The sequence below is a fragment of the Biomphalaria glabrata genome, chromosome 8 (genome assembly GCF_947242115.1).
Source record: "Biomphalaria glabrata chromosome 8, xgBioGlab47.1, whole genome shotgun sequence".
Lineage (NCBI taxonomy): Eukaryota > Metazoa > Mollusca > Gastropoda > Planorbidae > Biomphalaria > Biomphalaria glabrata.
The window spans coordinates 9,571,161-9,592,251 of record NC_074718.1 but is presented as its reverse complement, the minus strand read 5'-3'; the positions used below and the strand labels follow the sequence as shown (position 1 = coordinate 9,592,251).

The 21,091-nt window shown below is 35.9% G+C and overlaps 2 protein-coding genes across 3 annotated transcripts in view; one reads left to right on the top strand and one right to left on the bottom strand.

The window, feature by feature from the left end:
* Positions 1-4,414, top strand: part of LOC106074331 (phospholipid-transporting ATPase ABCA3-like) — a 42,772-nt gene extending 38,358 nt beyond the window's left edge. For both annotated transcript variants that reach the window (XM_056037964.1, XM_056037963.1), the window contains exon 25: positions 274-4,414. In XM_056037964.1, the coding sequence (XP_055893939.1) occupies positions 274-522 (249 nt within the window). In that variant the 3' untranslated portion in view covers positions 523-4,414. The remainder of the gene's footprint in view (positions 1-273) is intronic.
* Positions 3,209-20,601, bottom strand: LOC106067649 (alpha-amylase-like). Its single transcript, XM_056037967.1, has 14 exons — positions 20,483-20,601; positions 16,365-16,504; positions 15,313-15,461; positions 15,030-15,200; positions 14,145-14,334; positions 13,306-13,405; positions 12,342-12,496; positions 10,330-10,514; positions 8,667-8,824; positions 6,293-6,418; positions 5,350-5,514; positions 5,033-5,115; positions 4,132-4,280; positions 3,209-3,452 (listed from the first exon to the last, which is right to left on the bottom strand). Exons 1-14 carry the CDS (start codon positions 20,517-20,519, stop codon positions 3,209-3,211), a joined length of 2,052 nt encoding a protein of 683 aa, XP_055893942.1. The 5' UTR covers positions 20,520-20,601.
* Positions 20,602-21,091: the final 490 nt, after the last annotated feature.

Sequence of the window (21,091 nt, the reverse complement as noted above, 5' to 3'; positions counted from 1 at the left end):
TGACAAAAGATATCTGTTTGAATGTTATCTTTGTGTTCAGTTATTGTTGCTGTGATCTTTACTGCATTATTATTATACAATTTTAGAAACAGTAAGCTCTTCATTTTGTTCCTAGAAAGATACTAATACTTGAATTGATCTTGAGAATGCATTTATGTAAATATAATAACTGAAATGTCCTAGCAAGAGCAAGTGATCTTTGGAAAGACTTATTAGATAGATAAATATGCAGAAAATGCTCATCTTGTTTAGACTCTCCATTCTTGTCTACAGGTGTTTGATGATCACCAAGGCTACGTCCACCTCCAGATAAATGACACCAGCATAGAAGTGGCTGATGTCTTCTCCCTGATGGAACAGTGCAAGGACAGTTACTTTGTCCAGGACTACTCTGTCCATGAGACCACACTGGAGCAGATCTTCTTGACCTTTACCAAGTTGCAGAAGTTGGATGACGAGGAACGCATTGAATCTTGTCTCTTTTTGAGGGCTGGATTTTTCAATGAAAACCTATGCTACTAGATTGACAGAAGTGTTTTTTTAGGACATGACTTAGTTGTCAAGTGGATAAGTTTGTTATCATACTCACATTAACATCCTCATAATCTGATGGCTATAGGATTTAGGATTCCTGTTTAACCTCATTGATCTTAAGTCTGACCCTCTGAGGCCTATTTTTAAAAATTCTTTTTATATAGCCTATCATTCATGCTATAATCTTGCTTAGTGCACTTTGGCCCAATCTCTTTTTTTTTTAACCCATGGGGAGGGGGGTATTGGTTGAAGGTTTCTGTGCTGCCTTTAGGCACATAGCTCAACTCAACTCAAGTCGGGATTTGAACTCAAGCTCATTGATAGGCAGCCTAGCAGTTTATGCCATGCAACAATATAAATCCCACAGAGCATCTTTATAAGAAAATCTGTTTTACCCATCAAATTACAGTTGACTCTTGATAATTTAATAATCCAACACATCTAGTAATCTGGCTCAGAGTCCAAGTAAATTCATGTCATTAATGTAAACTGTATTATATATATTTTTTTTAGTCTCTAGGTAGGCTTTAGTTGTAATTTTCTACAGTATAGGAAATCTATGTTTTGCATTTTTAGATCAATAATTTCTTTTTTTTTTCATTTTCAACTCTTGTTTATTTTATATGCTTGGAAGTCTAAGAGAAAATCATATTGTATCATAAATAGAATTTTTTTGACACATTCATTTAAATTCATTGAAGAATAGCTAACCTTTGGTTATCTGACTTTTTGGGCCATCCGACAAACTTCTGGTCTTGTGACAGTCACACTTTCAAGAGTCTTTATAGTCAACAGTATTGCAATCTAATAAAAGCTAGACATCAATACATGCTGTGTAGCATGCTTTTTTTTTGTCACCACACTCTAAAATGTGCTAGACTTGTGGTAGGGTAGTGGTGCATACCTGGAGAAATATTGCTATCCTCTGCTTAAAAGATCAACTTAATATGCTTTTAATTAGATAGAGCATATCTCAATGGCCTGACTTTGACCTGTGATTCACATGTAGCATGGATATTCTGATTGCAAGTTAACTTATAAATGAATATATTGATATAAATTTGGTTGAATAAATGTTAGCTTTATGTTTACACTAAGAGCAAAAAAAACAACTTTTTGCTTTAACTGTGATATTGTGTGACAAGAATTGGTTTGTTAAATTATTTTTGAGTATGCTCTTGATGTACGGCAGCAAGGCTCAAAATAGTTTCTATTATTACATAAGCTGTTCTTCATAATCATTTCTTCCATTTTATTCTTGGATATATTACCTTAGCACTATTTCTAATACAGCTTAGGCCAAATTTCGGCATGAAACTTCCCATGTGTGTGTTTTCATTTGTAAATTCATTAAATTTCATGGATAATGCTGTGATACTCAAACAAATCTTGTCAGTTACAGACAGTACTTTAAAAGAGAAGATGATTATGTCCTACACAAGTTCCTGTGTCGATCTAGTCATGCATGTTGATCAGTGACTTGAACTCTGCCAAGTCGTTGGTTTTCCTGGCTGAATCAAGCAACCCATTCTATGCTCTAGCACTAGTTGCATTTATAGAAATATGTCCTAGCATATGCTAAGAAGATCACCACCTTTCCATGCTTTATTGTGTCTTTTATTGTGTAAATATGAATACATTCCATTTTTAGATAGACAGTCCATTATATAAGATAATGTATGACCTTTTTTTTGTCTGTTTCAGTGCCATGTAAATATTAGTTCATATTTCTATTATTCAGTTTCATGATAACTTGAAACATTGTTTCAAATTTTTTTAAAAATTATAAGTTTGTTATTATGACAGTATGCTAGACTCATTGTGCAAATGTCTTTGAATGTGTGCATAAATGTCTAGGCTATGTATGTCTGATTAGATTTCTGCTTACCCATACCTGACTATTAACATAGTCATACTTCTGATTAGTTTTAAGTCTAGGACATTCGAAGCCAAATTTCGAGTAACTTTGTAGTAACTGGATTGTTTCAGTGGAATCTTGATACACCCTTCAGATTGATTTGAAAAGTTTAAGTTATAATAATATTACACAAACTATTAAAGCAGATTTGAATGATGGTGATGCAAGAAGGTGGTGTGCTACGCAGGGGATTGTATTTGAACATAGCTATGATTATAAGATGCTACAGTATTAGTTTGACATGTATGATAGACAAGCAACTCTACTCATCTCGGTTATGCATACTTTGATTTTTAAAAATCTTTGATATATGTTTATAAATAGAAGATGATTGAACAAGTAGATCTTCATTAGAATGATATGATTTTTGTTCTAAAATTATTTCTTTTTCACCTGTTTGATAGTCTTTTTGGACTGGACATTTGGGGCACTAGAGAGGTGACCAGTTTCCTCAACTCCTTTTTGTTTTCCACTTTTTTATCATTTTTTTCTCTGAAGCACTATATTCTCTGGTATTGTAAGAATGTATTTTCAAGTCCTTATGATCTAGTAATACGGCTGTGCCACAACATTTAGACTGCGGACCTTTATACCTAATAGATTCTTATGCGGAATCTATTTAAAGGTGTTTAAATACTAGCAAAGATGTTAAATAAAAATATCTCTTCTTCAATGAAATTAAAATAGAAATACAACAAACTCAATGCATATCATATAGAGACCATATTTATTAAGTATATTTTTTTAAAATATATTTTACAGATTCAATGTGTATATATGACACGTGTCAGAGCCTAATTTAAAGACATTAAGATGGCCACATCTTGCCCAGTGGTTTGTTGTTTCATATGGCCATTCACTTCCTCCATCTCCAGCACACGTTTGGCTGACCACTTTTTGTTCCCAGGCCCCACCCACCATGGCTTTGACTTCAAAGTATCCATCGTCTGTTCTTGCACAATCCATGTCCACATCAACAATCCAGTATCCAGGTCCAAATCTAAAACAAAACCAATTTACAAGGTGCTCGTTTTTAAATATGTTTGTCATTGAATGCTAATTTATTGACTGTCTGGAAAAATCTCAAAATGTGATTGGGACTAAAGTTAAAGTTTGCAGGGCAAATGTTGTAGAGGTGACGTGTTTCTGTGGCAAACTGTAAGGGTATCACATGATCAGAACGTTGATTATTGCTCTCCTTCTGTATTGAATCAGTCTGCTACCAACATGCATTCCATCATGCGTTCCATCATGCTTTTTTGTATTCCAAGACTCTGCCACCATGCATTCTACAACTCTGCAAGGTTTGTGGTACGCACTTCAGACTGTCATCTCAATGGTTCAAATCCTGCCTGCTGCTGTCCTGTAGGAAGTTTTGAGCTGGGAAATAATTATCTTTTTTTATTTCTTAAGTAATGTTGATACAATGAAGCCCCCCCCAAACTTCCTGTTGGTCAGATTTCCGTGTTTGTTAATATGAGCCCCTTACTATATGAATAACTTTTAGTATTTGGTATTACATCCTGAAACATTTTGTAATAATAGTTTTTGCTCATGATTGAACTGTATATTAGTAAAATATTATTGATTTCATCTTTGAGTATATATTTTAAAATTCATTAGGTCCACAAGTATATAATGTCAAAATGAGGCTTATATTAAGAAATCTTGACACTAACCTATTGAATGGGTTGTAGCCTTGATCTTCAGGCTTGTTGCTGGTCAATACTGCTGGTGTCCCATAAGGCCTCTGGTGATTGTATTCCCCTTGGTACAACTCTGTACCATACCAATCCAAGAAATCATCTCCCTTTGACCATATGTTAAACTGGAACACAATAAAAATAGCTGGTTTATTTTATTATATGATTGGGTTTTTTTTAATTTTGAAAATGTTTTGTGGAATGTGTTGTTTAAAATTAAATGTGTTTTATAAACAAAATAAATTTGATATTGAAATTATAGATTTTGTCACTTTTAAATTAATTTTTAAACGTTCATTCCTTTTTCATTACAAAACTTAGATCAGATCTGTCTGGTAAAATGTGTACACATCATTTCTTCCACACCCATTCTATGATTATGTTGAAACTTTGCACAGTTATTCATTGACATAGACAATACATGAATCAATGAAAAAAAAAGTAACCAATTAGACAATTAATTATTGGTAATTCATTATTTTGTTTTATTGCAACAAGGGAAACTAATATTTCAGTATTCACAGATATGTCTAAATGTGTTGGGTATAGTCCCCTTAAATAACTGTTAATGCTATTTCTCCCTCACGCATTCTCCGATCAAGTTGATTCTTTAAACAACTATTTAATGTACTTACCAAAAAAACATGAATCAATAAACAAAAATACTCTACGAGTCAATTAATTATTTTGTTTGATATCAAATAAGGGATATGACTTGTACAATATTGGTAACTATGGTTTTGAGGACAAGGTCCTTCCCCTTTAAATAAGCTTTGTTTAGAAGGAAAAAAAAGGGTTTTATTTGCGTTATAGTTCACTTGTTTTATTTAGGATTGTTATCGATTTTAAGATGGGGTTTATACAGTATATACATTACCTTGTCGTAGTATGAAGAGTTGCCTTGAAGAGAGTGGCGTATCGGAATACTGCAAGGACTAGCCTTGGCATCAACATCACAACCTGTGACAATATAAAGATATCTTATCTTATATATAATACAGACGTTACTTCAAAAAAGAAGATGATTAGGACCTACGCGTCATGCATTTAGTCATGCATATTAACCAATGACTTAAATTACATATAATTGACATGGCTTTGGACTTAAAGAATGTGTCTCTGAGCTCCGACTCGCTAGGTGAGGGCTAATTAGGTGCCATGGGGATAGTTTAAAGATAGTGAACTAAATCTTACCAGCTCTACGCTTGTGGTCAATGCCCCCGCGTATGAACAGGTCCTGTCCACTGGTCAGGTTAGCTTTTATCAGAATGATAGTTCTTTTGAAGTCTGAGTTGAGAGGGGGGATGTAGACTGACTCATCAGAAGATGGAGGTGAGTTTGCTGTCATGTCCTTACTCTCTAAGAAAAAACAAAGAATACATTCCATTAGCTCTCAATTCTAATGTTATTATTAGCATGATACGACTCTTTATTTAAAAATTTACATGAATTCAACGAGTTGCAAATAGGAACTCCTTAGTACTGTAAAGAGACGAAAGCTGAACTGATTTTGTCATATTGTAAGACATGTCTCACTTTTATAAGTTATTCTTCAAGTGGAAGGTGCATGAAGAAAGGGTTGTTCAAAGAAAAGCTGGCTGGACACCATAAAAGAATGGACTGGCCCCTCTCTTACTAACCTATTAAGAACAGCTACTGACGTCAAAAAATGGAGGGATTTGGTTACGTCACAACACTCCTACTACGAAAGTCAAGAGACAAATGAGAGATCATTACAATATGCATGAATTCACCAAATCAAGTGAAAAAATTGTTTCATGCAATTTATTTATTATATATTCGTTGGAAACTGTCTACATAGCTACAGACATCTGTGGAGCACTTTTTATTACTTTTTCCGCACACCTTTGCGGAGCTAGTCGCTGACTTGCCCTGCTGGATAGCAGAAGTAAGATGGCGTCTGGCTAATCACAAAAGCGCTCCCTTGGAGTACTTCTAAATGACAGCAGTTCTCGAAATTTCATGAATTGAAGATCGCTGTGGTTCTTGACTAAAAGTAGGACCTCATTAGAACCATCTTCATCAAACTCCGCGTGAATGAGGGGGTTCGAGAGGAAGCCAATGAATCTATTCACATAACATCTTTCAGGTAAGTGATATCTTTGTAGATACTTACTTGTAGTGAAGGCAACAAAGGGCTCATTTCCATCGTGGGGGCTGATGTCGGCCATGCCGTTGCTGTCGACGTTGAATTTTTTGGCGCAATCACTAATGAGGTCACAGTATTGACCAGCTGGGAGACCTGGAGACAAAAGTGACACGCTTACAAACAGTCTTTCATGGTATTTCAGGGCCTATTTATCAAAATCATTAAAGGACAACATAAAAGAATGGACGGGCCTGCCTTTGAAAGAGGTTCTAACTACGGCAAAAGACAGAATGGAGAAAGACGGTCGACGAGTCTTGCATGGTGTCCCAACGGCCCAATAGACTAAGGGATAGGTAAAGGTAAGGTAATATCAAAATCAGAGCCAGCTTAGCCATAAGCAAACTAGGCAGCCGTCTAGGGCCTCCGATAGGTGGGGGAATCACAGGACTCAAAACATGCTTTTTTTTAGAGAAGAAATAGAGAAAGTGTCCCCAATACTTATCTTATCTTATATAATACAGACGTTACTTCAAAAAAGAAGATGATTACGTCCTACGCGTCATGCATTTAGTCATGCATATTAACCAATGACTTAAATTCTGCCAAGTCACTGGTTTTCCTTGCTAGCTCAGGCAACCCATTCCATGCTCTAATAGCACTAGGGAAGAAGGAGTATTTGTACAAATTTGTCCTAGCATATGGGACGAGGAATGTGCCTTTATCTTTGTGTCTTTCAGAGTATTTTATTAAATTTTGTTTTTGTATTTGAAGATTATGGTTCAGTGTTTTATGTATTATTGCTACTTTACTTTTGAGCCTTCTGTCCTGAAGGCTTTCTAAATTTAGTGATTTTACTAAAGGTGTTACTCTAGTCAAATGTGAATATTCGTTTGTTATGAACCTCACTGCTCTATTTTGTGTCTGTTCTAGTTTCTTAATGTTTTCTTGAGTTGAGGGGTCCCAAACAGAGGATGCATATTCTATTATTGGCCTAACCAAGGTTAAATAACATTTTAGTTTTATTTTCTTATTTGATTTATAGAAATTTCTTTTAATAAATCCTAATGCTTTGTTTGATTTTTTTTGTAGTTTCATCAATATGTGGATTCCATGACAGTTTTTCATTTATTATAACACCTAGGTATTTTGCGTTTTTAGTCTGTGTTACTGGTTTGCCATGAATAAGATAAGTGGAATTAATTTGTTTTAGTTTTTTGTTACTCTTAACAACTGACATTTTTCTGGGTGGAAAGGCATGCTCCAATTTGATTCCCATTTCTGTAATTCATCTAATTCTCTTTGTAAAATATCTGTGTCTTGTGTTGTTTTTATTGTTCTATATATTATGCAATCGTCTGCAAATAATCTGACTTTTGTTCCTGAAGTAATGCAATTTGGTAAATCATTTATGTAAATTAAAAATAGTAGTGGACCCAAGACTGTTCCTTGAGGTACACCTGAGTTTATTGTTATCGGTGTTGATTTAGAACCATTTATTATTATTATTGTTCTCTCCCTATCAGAAAGTCTTTAATCCACTGATGCAGTGGACCATTAATGCCGAAATATTTTAATTTTTTAAGCAAACTATGGTGGTGAACTTTGTCAAAAGCCTTAGAAAAATCTAGTAAGATAGCATCTATTTGTTCACTATTATCTAAACCTTTTGAAAAATCATCAATTAGTCCTATTAGTTGTGTTTCACATGATCTATATTTCCTAAAGCCATGTTGGTATGGTGTGAGGACATTATGTTTGTCTAAGTGGTTTATGATGTTGCTACATATTATGTGTTCTAGGATTTTACATGTGATGCTGGTAAGTGATACTATTGTGGAGTACTCTAGGTTTTAATTAAATTGCGTAATTTTATTTTTCGCTGTTTATTTTTTATTTGGGGCCACCAAATTCAATTCGCCCAGGGCCTACAGTAATATAAGGCCGACCCTGTCAAGATATACGAAAATGTTATAAGCATTGCCGGAGTTACGACAGAACAACTGTATTTAGAGCCTACTAATGAACCGTTACACAGACTGAATAAAACACGATAATTTAACAGTTCACTGGCCCAAACAAATTCATATGACTCATTCCGGTGACCATACCTTGTAAAAACCATAGACTATATATATATATATATATATATATATATATATATATATATATATATATATATATATATATATATATATATATATATATATATATAGTCTATCAGTCTATGGTAAAAACGTGCTTGTTAAAGTTGACTAAACTTTATAGCTATAACTACCAATATATATGTGCTTGTTAAAGTTAAACTCTCTAGCTCTACCTACCAGTATATATGTGCTTGTTAAACTCTCTAGCTCTACCTACCAGTATATATGTGCTTGTTAAACTCTCTAGCTCTACCTACCAGTATATATGTGCTTGTTGAAGTTAGTTTTGCCCATTGCAAAGAATCCAACGTTGCCTCGAGTGAACCACATGACGTCTCCCTGGACGTTCCAGTTCTCGATGCCCGTGTTCAGGACGTCATTCCTGTACCGCACCATGTTGGTGATCACCTTCCACCTGCAATATCAGTTACTCCATAACAAGAGTCGATTCACAAATTCGGTAACTCTGAATATTTTACATTGGACCGAATTTTAACTTGGATCTTCACAATAGAGGCATGAGGAGAGGCTCACTTCTGGGGGCATCACTCTTTGGGATCACACACTTAAGGCCTTACACTAGAAGATACACTAAGAGTTCACACATAGGAGCATCACATGAAGGGGTCAAACTTACAATAAAAGATGACAAAATTGGGAGATAACACTGGGGCCTCAAATCACGGGGATCAGACTAGAACGTTGATGCTACACATTTGGTGCATCGCAGCTGAGGATCATAGTTGAAGTCTCGCATTTGGTGCATCGCAGCTGAGGATCATAGTTGAAGTCTCGCATTTAGTGCATCGCAGCTGAGGATCATAGTTGAAGTCTCGCATTTAGTGCATCGCAGATGAGGATCATAGTTGAAGTCTCGCATTTGGTGTATCACAGCTGAGGATCATAGTTGGAGTCTCGCATTTAGTGCATCACAGCTGAGGATCATAGTTGGAGTCTCGCATTTAGTGCATCACAGCTGAGGATCATAGTTGGAGTCTCGCATTTAGTGCATCACAGTTGAGGATCATAGTTGGAGTCTCGCATTTAGTGCATCACAGCTGAGGATCATAGTTGGAGTCTCGCATTTAGTGCATCACAGCTGAGGATCATAGTTGGAGTCTCGCATTAAAGAATTATTTTTTAGCTTTTTGAGTGCGTAATTAGCTGGGTGTTTTTATATTGAAGAGGTATTTATTTAGCTTCAAACCTCGCTGAAGAGGGTTTAAACTCAAAACCCATATGGCTACGTTTATAGAATTTGTAGTGTGCAATTTGCTTTTTTTATATTGAAAAGTTATTTTTAAGCTTCAAACCCCGCTGGAGGGTGGTTTAAACTCAATACGCAATTTGGCTACGCTCAAAGAATTTTGAGTGTGTAATTTGCTTTTTTTATATTGAAGAGGTGGTTTTTGTCTGCAAACCCCGCTTGAGGGGGGGGGGTAAACACAAAACTCCACTTGGCTAAGCTCATAGAATCTGGTGACTGATGTATGGATAGTCTTATATTGATGAGGGAAATTTATCGTAAATTTTTTAGGGAGGTTTAAAAGCAATGCTCTTGGAATTTTGGAATTGTCGTTTACAGTATTTTTTTTGTTTTCTTTTACAAAAGAGGGGGGTTAAATTTGCAAAACCCCCTAGTAGGGGTCTTTAAACTCAAAACCCCCTTGGCTGCGCTGGGGCAAGTGATGGTTTAGTATTAAAATCTCTCCTAAAATAAACAAAATCAAAGCGAAAAATCAGTCACTAAATTCCGCCCCGGTCCTGGAGGGGGGATTTTCATTTCGGGGGGGGGGGGTAAAAAGCTGCAAAGAATCCCCCCCCTCGGTCATGTTTTTAACTCCAACGTGCACAATTAGAACCCAACTCCCGTAGATATTACATAATACATTTTAAGCTAAGTTATGCCAGCTACCCTACCTGTGTTCGCACACCCATCCATTGCCGCACGATCCGTCTGCGTTGATTGTGACGTCCTTGATGATGTCACCGTCGTGAGGTGGGGGCTGCGCATGCTCAGTAAAGTAATAACTGCTCATCACCCGCGCGAAGCCGTAGTTAAAAGCTAAGGTGAAGGCCACAGCACGTTTATACTCTACTGGATTCTGGTGTAAGAGTAACGATAATAATTATTTTAGGGCGTAGAATAAATCCGTTATATTCATATTTAATGCAAATCTAATCAAACTATTCCATTAGGAATAACACATTAGAAAAAAAAAACGATTGGAGTTTAAACAAATGAAAATGTTGCCACCAGAGACACTATAGACACGACAGACACTATAGACACCAGAGACACTACAGCCACCAGAGACACTATAGACACCAGAGACACTACAAACACCAGAAACACTACAGCCACCAGAGACACTATAGACACCAGAGACACTATAGACACCAGAGACACTACAAACACCAGAGACACTATAGACACCAGAGACACTACAAACACCAGAGACACTACAAACACCAGAGACACTACAAACACCAGAGACACTATAGACCTACATGGATGACAGTTGGTTCATCGAGTCATGTATAATAACCTACTCTTCCTCAATTAATCTTCTGACGCGAAGATGCAAACTCTATCAAAGGCCCAAATAAGACACTGGCCCCAAACCCATTCAATATAAGAAAAACTAAAATGAGAGCAGGGGCGTAGCTAGGAATTTTCCATCGTTTGGGGCCCGGGGGCTTGACCTCTTTGGGGACCCCTGCATTTTGCGTAATATTTGATTTTTAATGTAAAAAACACTCATTAGGGGGCCCGGGGGATTTTCAAACTCTCCCCCCCCCTCCTCCACCTACCCTAGCTACGCCACTGATTGAGAGCTGCCTGATTAGGGGGAAAATGCGCAGTTCATCTAAGAGATAGTAGCCTACTTCTCGTCTGAATGTTCCAACATAATAATGAAAACGAAGAAGAAGAAACAAAAGGTTTATCCTACTGTATGTATTGAGAAACATTTCAGTGAACTATGAAAAAGGAAGCTACAGAAGGATCTTAGGTCTCACATTTAAAGTCCAAATCACAAACGAAGAGATTAGAGACAGAGTTACTACAGTGATTGGACCCCACGATGACCTGCTGACTAGTGTAAAAAAAAACGGAAACTAGAACTCTATGTCCATATTACAAGGTCTTCGGGGCTTGCAAAGACCTTCCTTCGGGGAACAGTACCAGGAAAAAAAAAGAAGAGGTAGACAGAAAGCGATGGGAAGACAACATAAAAGAATAGACGGGCGTGCCATTGAAAGAGATTGCATCCAAGGCAAAAGACAGAGAGAAATGGAGAAAGACGGCTGACAGACCTCAACGCCCCAACAGTCCAAGGGATAGGTGAACTGATTTCTAAATACATTTATTCCAAGTTTAAGGTGGTATGTTATAAAACTGTAAGCAATCTATTTCATTTCATTCACAAATAATTTACTTTCAACCCTCTTGATGCTCTTGTAACAAACATTATTATTTAACAAATAGAAGTTGGTTTTTTTTTCTACTATAAATTATTCTAAAAACTTTTATTCAAAATATTTTATAAAAATCACTGTAAAAAATGTTATTCCTTTAAAGTTTTTTTTTCAGTTTTGAAAAGAATTATTTACATTCTAACTTCTGTTTTGTAATGAAATGTAGATAATTAAATGAGAAAAAAAATATTTTGTGATTCTTTAACACATCGCTATCATTTGTATGAAAAACAAATATCAGAATTTAAAAATAAAATTAACATTAATAAATTAAGGACAATTAAATTATATCCATAAAGTTAGCACCGCTGTATCTTTAAAGGTAGGATAATTATACTATACTATGAAAGTTATACCCATAATGCTATGAAAGTTATACCCATAATGCTATGAAAGTTATACACATAATGCTATGAAAGCAATATGCCTATCCATAAAATGTCAATAGTTACATCATAATGAAGCTGGCCGTTTCTCTGGTTGTCGTGGTTATCCACGAAGACAAAAGCGTGCTCCGTAGGCGCCATCCCCCAGTCAAGATGAACGACGCCCCTGAGATTGTTGAAGTTGTTTACCGCCTCTCTCACTTGGTTCCCGTAAGTAAACTCTGGAACAAAAAAAAGACAGAGAAAGCTGAAATGATAAACTATCAAGTAATCGTAACAGCAGATTGGAACGGTTATAATATAAGAACTTCTTTCAGTATGTTGAATTTAGCCAAACTTACAGTAGGCTATATCCTGGCTTTATTAACCTAGAGTGTGTTGTTTACATGTCACATTATTTGCTCTTATCGTCATAGCAACATGTATTATGCAGAGTTTATTTCTTTCCAGGTTGGCTGCCAGGTTGTGTGGGTATGTGTTTGCAGTGAAATTAGGATGGTCTCCCGTTCGAAACCTGCAAACTTGCATCCCCTGCCATCCTTCAGGAGGTTTGGACATTTTAAAAGAAAGTCCTAAACTTGTACAAAAAAAAAAAAAACAAGCTTATGTGAAAATGTGAGCCGTTCTGGCAATCCTGGTAATCCTACAAACTAGGAGTATCACATTTTGTTGTATGTTGTGGATTTTGTCAATTATCTTTGTTGCAATAAGTTAATTGAGCTACCTGCAAGTGATTTGGATTCTCGAGTTCGAATCCCGACGAGATTTTGAGCTTTATGATTTTTTGTAACGGCCCAAAGTTCCACCTTACTATCTTAGGAACCTTAATTATTTTATTAAACGAAAGGCAGTTTGTCGTTTTGCTGGCCGCACGAAACTCCCACCGTAGGAGAAGATCTATAAATCATCTGTCTCATTGAGCACGAGACGCATGTAAAGAGGCTGTAGAATCTTCTTTACTTATATCTAGACCTAAGATAAGATTTTTTTCTCCGCAAAGGCACCTGGGTAAAAGTTGAAATCTTTTTACCTGTGACGTAGCCTAGACCGAAGTACTCAGAAGATGGGATGATGCCGCCAGCATAGACCTCAAGGTAGACGAAAGGTCGACCTCCATCTACATCGCGGACCTAAAATGTTGTTAGTATAGACATAGGTGAAACGATAGAGGAATAAAGAAAAAAAACACTTAAACAAAGGTACTACATAGTATATGTAAGCAAAGAGTTTTCCATATGAATCTGCATATATTGAACGAGTTACTTTTAAATAACACACTGAGACATGGCCTTTATATACCACTTTAAATTACTTTTTATCAAATATATTATTGATTTGTTTTAACAGTAAATAGATCAAGTCAGCATTTAAAGTAGGTCCAGGCAGCAACTATTACAAGTTGGTCTTGTCACTAATAATTAAAAGTGATAAACATAAGCAAGAAAGCGACAATCAGGCCTACGACCTATGTAAGGAATCTTGCATTAACCGAAAAATTAAAACTTTACATTTAATAGCATTATGTTTGTTTATTTTCCCAAAGACTGGCTTTTCTTGTTTCGAATGGAGGCGAATAAGGAAAACGCCCAGGCCCATCTCCAAAAGGGTGCCCCATCATCACTCCTTTGAGTTCCTCATGGAACATAGGGTCTCGACAAAAACACGCCACTCTCCACGGTCTCTTGCTAGTTTAAAAAAAAAATAATAAAAAAATAATTTTAAAAAAAAAAAGGGTGCCCTGCTATAGGAAAACTCTTTTATCACCATCAGCTCAGAGTTGCTTGACCCGTGTACAGCTAATGCCGCCTCTGACGCCTCTGTTCGTTTTGTCCCATGCCTCACACCCTCTAACGCCGACTTTGTACCTACCCTCGACCAGATGACCTCCAGGTCACCAGGCCACATGTGTTTGGCAGCGTCCACCCTGAAGCCGGCCACTCCAATGTCCACCAGGCTATTCATGTAGTCGGCGATTTTTGCGCGGACCCATTCTTTCTCCTGCCACAGGTCCGTCAGTCCACCCAGGTTACAATTTCGAATGTCGTTTACATCATTGAAGCTACAGAAGTGAAACAAAAAATGCAGAGGAACTCGCTTAGCTGCTCAGTAGCAAAGCTAGGCCTGTTCATACATTTAACAAGAATACTCCAATAAGCAGAGAGCCTATATTAATAGAAATGAGAAGTACATTTTTAACTTGCTTTCACGTTTCTAAGCTAATGTGCGATTAAGCTGCTTGTGCAATTATGCGGTTTGCAATCCAATGGTTACGCCTTAATTATTGTGGTAGAATGCTTTTTGGAAAATCAATGCATGAAACATAGTTGAAATAGTAACCTCTCTGACCCAGAGGCGGCCTTAGAGGTTTACTAATGAGGCAACCTCCCCAGCATCAGCGCCAGAGGAGGCCCCGCAAAAGCAGAACTTATTATTATTTAGTTTGTTGTTTTTTTCCTTGCAAAATGTTTCTGAAACATTAGTTACGTGGATAAAATTCCTCTTCATCAATATGAAACGGCCAATAGTACAGTGCCTACGTAAGATACTATGTTTTATACCAATAATAAGGCCTACAGCATTAGAGGTGGATGAGCCCGTTAGCGTGTTACAGAATATATATTAAGTCAACGCTCACGGCTTACGGGCCCGTGTAATGCCAAGGCCGCCTCTTCTATCCCTTGAAAACAACAAGGTTCAGTTAGTTTCCCTTGTGGGCTCATGCATTTGTTACTGTAAATAGGAAGATTCACTTACTTGTGTATGTTGTTGTCGGCGTTAGGGCACCGCCCCACCATGTTGAAGTCCAAAACGCTATAGGGCACTCCGGAAAACTCCCTCTTGTTGGCATCGAAATGGCTCCCGGCAGACCCCACCCCGCTGAAGCCTACACCTGCCATGTGGTTGATAACGATATCAACATATATTCTGTGACAAAAAACAAAATAAACTTTATTTAAAAAAAAAACCAGGTTAGACTTTCTTAACATACTGTAGCCAGTTATGGATATCTGGGTTAATACCGTTTGATCCTACTCACCTTACGCCAGCCCTCTTACATCTCAGGACCATGTCTCTCAGTTCTGCTTCTGTTCCACTTCTGCTGGTCAGCTTATAACTGACCGGGGCGTACCTCTCAGACCATGGCCTTATCGGCTGCTCCACTAAATGTTCATTTGGCGGGGAGATCTGGAACAAAATAGATCTAAACAGATTCACTTAGTCGACGTTTTGTTTGCATGCTAAATAATGTGTATGTGTACGGTGTAAGGCTTTGTCTTCTTAAGCAGTTTATAAGTAAGATAAGATAAGAAGATGAGTTTACGATTTTATATTCTTTTTTTGCATTTTCAGCACTACATTAGCTTTCATTTATTTTCATTTGCTTGTTGCACAAAGTAACCTTTACTATTTGGTAGCAACCAGTGATATTTGAATATGGTGTCCTTGTTTATGGTTACCAGACACTTACAGGGAGGACACACGCTTACAAAAGAGGACAAATTTTTACAAAAGAGGACAAAAGCTAAAAAAAGAGGACAAAAGCTAACAAAAGAGGACACAAGTTTACAAAAGAGGACAAAAGCTAACAAAAGAGGACACAAGTTTACAATGGATTACACAAGCTTACAAAAGAGGACAATAATTTGCAAAGGAGGACAAGAAGGGCAAATAATACTTAAAATATTAGATTCACTATTTATTTCATGAAACATGTCAGTACATCTGGTTGGCATAGACAATTTTTAACCTAATACATACATAATATATTTATATGTAGGCTAATTGTAGCCTATTTAGTGTAAATGTTAACAAATATGTATATTTTAATAACGCTTTAATAATTCGTTCATTTATTTCTATATTATTTCATTTAAATTCCTTTTTACATATAAGAAACCATTCATTGTGTGTCTTTTACTTATCAAGCAAATTGTAGGCACTATATGTTTTTTTTTCTCTTTCGGTGGTTCAAATGTAAATGAATATTTAATAGTGGACGTGAAAGGAACGAGCCTGGGACCCGATGACCAAACCATTGGAGACAACACGAATAGAACTTTACATTTCTAAAACAAATTATATGCTCACCTGTACTCCGCAGAAACCTTTCGGGCCAAGAAAACGCTCACACTCTTGAGCTATATCTGTCCACTTCCAGTTGAAGAGGTGGACGATGACCTGCTTGTTGTTGCAGTGTGGGTCATGGTACGGTAATTGACCAAACACGACTTTGGCAAGAAGAGAAAAAAAGAAGCAAGCGGTGAATTCTGAATGGCAAGAGCAAGAAGCAATGAGGGAGTTGAGAGAAAGTTACGTTCTTTTATCGTCTTGTGATTTCATTGGCACCAAAATCAGACTGATGCGCTCCATGGTCATGGCCACATTTTGATATGCTTGTGAGTCTTGGACGCTGACTGCAGAGCTAGAGAGGAGGAACCTAGCAATGGAATTGAGATGCTACAGAAGGATCCTAGTCCTAGACATCACTTTCAAAGACCGCACCACAAAACCAAGAGATTAGAGACAGGGTTACTGCAGCGATCGGCCCCCATGATGACCTGCTAACTATTGTAAAGAAACGCAATCTTAAAATGTATGGCCATTTTACAAGGTACACGGGGCTCGCAAAGACCTTCCTTCATGGAACAGTACCAAGAAAAAGAAGAGGCAGACAGAGAAAGCGATAGGAGGACAACATAAAAGAATGGATGGGCCTACCATTGATAGAGGTTTTAAACAAGGCAAAAGACAGGGAGGAATGGAGAAAGACGGTCGACAAATCTTGCTTGGTGCCCCAACGGTCCAACAGACTAAGGGATAGGTAAAGGTAAAGGTAAGATTTCATTGATATATTTCTACACCGATAAAGATAGCCTGTAGATAGTGTTAACAAAAGATGAAGTTAATTTCTATATGGACCTTTATAATTCTCTTCGTGGCACAACCACAATGAAAAAGTTATGGAAAGATAACTCTTTTTTTTCTGCAAGTCGGACTAGAGTTACCCCCGCGTAACTTTGGCGGTGGCAGAGAGCGAGGCTCAGAAAAAAAAGAGAGGGAAAACGTATGCTACGCCAAGGGTCGGCTTGTTGTTTATAAAAGAAAATTTCACTTTTTTTCAAATTTATAACTCGAATTAATGCAAAATAGCTAAGGTTGGATCAGCTGTTATAAGCTATATTATTAGGCTATAATTAAAACATAAACTATACCAAGAGCACTCTGACACACAGTAAAGTAGACAAGTAGTACAGCACTTGGCTTCCGAACCGAGGGGCCTAGAGATCAAATCCCGTGCAGAGTTGGACTTATTTGGGGGTTTTATGCCACCCAACTCTAATGCGTACTCGACTTACTTTGGTAAAAAAAGGCGGTTTGTCATTGTGCTGGCCACATGATACTTTCGTTAACAGTCGGCTTTAGATCATCTGTTCCCATAAATCTTCAGATCCAAAAGGGATAGTTTTGATCTTAATTTTAAGCCTACAATGAATTCATGGAATAAAAACAAAAGTCTAATTAAGATGAAAAACATTTTGACGAAGGATTCCTAACGTCAATGTAAATGGGGGTGCTCTTGTTGCTGTACAAACTTCTACTTACTGTCAACAAGTAAGAAAATAAAAATCCTTTAAAAAAAAAGAACTTATCTAAAGAAGAAGAACTTCACCCTTAAAACTATATCTACCAATACTGTACAAGCTATTTCCCTTATTCGATATGAAACAAAATTAGTAATTACAAATAATTAATTGACTAATTGAGTATTTTTTTTATTGATTCGTGTTTTTGTTAGGTTCAATAAATAATTGTTTAAAGTATCAACTTGACCGGAGAATACGTGAGGAAGAAATAGCGTTAACAATTACTTGAGTGGATTAAACCCAACACATTTAGCAATATCTGTGAATACTGAACTTACTGAAGTATTATAAGATTAGTTTCCCTCGTTGCTATTTAACAAAATAATGAATTACTAGTAATTAATTGTCTAATTGGTTACATTTAAAACTAATGGGGTTTGTTGCTGAACATCAAAATTATATATGTGTCAGACGCGAATAGCCCAATTTTCAGTAAAAGAAATTACAAAAAGTCATTTCTCTATAGAAGAAGTTACGAAGGCTATATAAAATACAACCACAGACCTATATATACTACAATAAATATAGGTTTTTGATTGCTAGTTACGATTTATTTAGGTAGGTGCTGTTTTACTATTACATACCAAGTATTAGAGTTTATAAAAACCCAGGTTTGTTTCTTGAGCAACGCTATTAGCTAACACCTCATATCATCTCTCCATTAGTATATTTAGATCTATAATCTAATTCTAGTCTAGATCTATATATAAAAATCGAATAGATCTAGTAATAGTATAGATTCTATCTTGAGACTAGATTGCCGAGTCTAGCCTATGCTATGCCTATAGTCAGTTTTTATAAGAAAAAAGTCTAGATATTAATAAAGACTAAAGTTTTTTAATTATTAGATTATTAGAATTAATTAGATATAGAAATAGACATAAGACAGTGATCTAATAATACTGTAATACGTTTACTATACTCTATACTTAATCTACTAAACTAGAGATCTATCTATAGATCTATCTATAATATAGTCAATCTAGATCTATACAATATTCATTATAATACTTCTTCTTATAATGACTTATTTAATAAGTTAGTACTTAGATCGATTTTAGTTTATTAATAGATTTACTTTTCAATGCCTAGACCTAAAAATAAAATTGCGAATGATGTCTATAATGACTGATTATTATTTTTTTTTATAATAATAGGCCTATTAAATCTAGGTCTAGACTCTACTTAAATCTAGTCTAAAATAATGACTGTCTAAGACTCTAGATGATTGAGAAGTTCACATAGAGGTGTTTTTAATAATAGGCCTACGGCATGTCGGCTGAAAGTATATAAGGTTCTTTTTATTTTGTAAAAATAAAAAAGAGGCTCCTGTACTCAGTGATAGATTGCCTAACTTTCAACTAATAATAAATTAACAATTAACGTTGAATTACAAGAAAAGTAATAATTTTTCCCGACATTGAAAAAAGGTGCCGGTACCCCGTACCGGTGCGTACCGTCACAAAAATATATGTATATCTCAATCTTCTTTCATTAATTTTTTTTTTTTGCTGGGTTATTGCTACTTAATACATTGATACCGGATCGATTTAAATAGGGCCTAAGTATACAAGCAGGATTTCGAGCATTGGATAAATTTATTTTTAAGTACAAAGTTTTATGGAAGAGGCAATATATTAGTTGTTTGAAGATTGTAACTTCTTAAATTCATACTAAAAATATCGAAGCCTACATTTTTACTCTCATTTCTAAATAGTCAGAAGAGATGGACTGACTCATAGTGTAGCTTGTGTACATCTGCAAAAACACAAACTCAGTTAGACTTTCATAACTATTAAAAGAAAAACTTAGTGATTATTTTTACTGTATAATTCTATTATTATTCCTTTTTAGAATTAGGATATAAACAAAAATTTGCCATATGACTTTATCTAACAGAAAAAAAAAATAAACTTACATCTATTTATGCGGTTATTTATAGTTACCTAGTAATATAAAATATATTGAACTAACACGTACATTCATCATAAGCAGCCATGCGATTTTTCGTTTATAAACATAGCATTTTTTAGGACCAATATTTTACAAAGGCTGCTTGGAGAAATCAGGTATACCCATTAGGAGAAAAACGACCCCTTTACTCAAGAAAACTTTAAGAAACTAGAACAGACACAAAATAAACAGTGACATTCATAACAAAATAATATTCAAATTGATTAGAGTAACACCTTTTTAAGTAATCATTTAAAGTTTAAAATCACTACAATTTTTTTCAACAATTACTTTGTGTATTAAATTGTGTATCGGAAAATGCCGGGTACATGAAATAAGCTAGTCCTAAAAAAACAACACAGATCTTGGGTAAAATACTCATAAAATAAATAAATAAAAAAGCGACTTTAGCCCAATATCAAAGAAACGAAACGGACTAGTCCAACAAACCCCATTGATGTCTTGTCTATGTCCAGGAATAAGTGTGCGAAGTTTCAGCTTGATCCGAGAACGGGTGGGAGAGAAATAACGTGTTCACACTTTTTACCTGACAGACAGAAAGACAGACATAATGAGATGATATAAGCTTTGTAAAAACTGTCTACTTACTGTCAAAAATTAAGAAAATAAAAACTGGTAGAACCATTCCTAATATTTTAAATGAGGCCACTATCGAGGTGTGTTTTGGTACCTACCAAGGCCTGATTTTATTTTTACTTGGATTGAGTTAGGAAATCTTTCTGACCTTGATAGACGAACAATCTTATCTTTCTACATTTCTGTATCTGTAAATGAGTTCACATTGGCTGCACTCAGCAAGCTAGAATATCATTCATCATTCAGTCTATGTAGATAATACTTTGTTCATTTTTGTTATTGTTTAGACAATCATCTTATAGATGATAGGTTCAAGACAGTACATGGGGATAAGCTCTCATTGTCTAAAATGTTTATAAAATAGTAAATGTCTTGCTACTGTATGTACTGGGACCGACCGTATTGTGTCTATGTATTTGCCTTCGCATTGCAAGACATTTTTTTTTTATCATTTTATGTGCTTCGGACTGTGCACAACTCAAAAAATTCTGGCTAGACAAATGTATAACCCTGGCTGCACACATCATAATGATGTGCTCTTTGGTCATGGCCACATTTATATTTGCTAGAGAATCTTGGAGGCTGACTGCAGATTTCGAGAAGAAGATCCTAGCAGTGGAA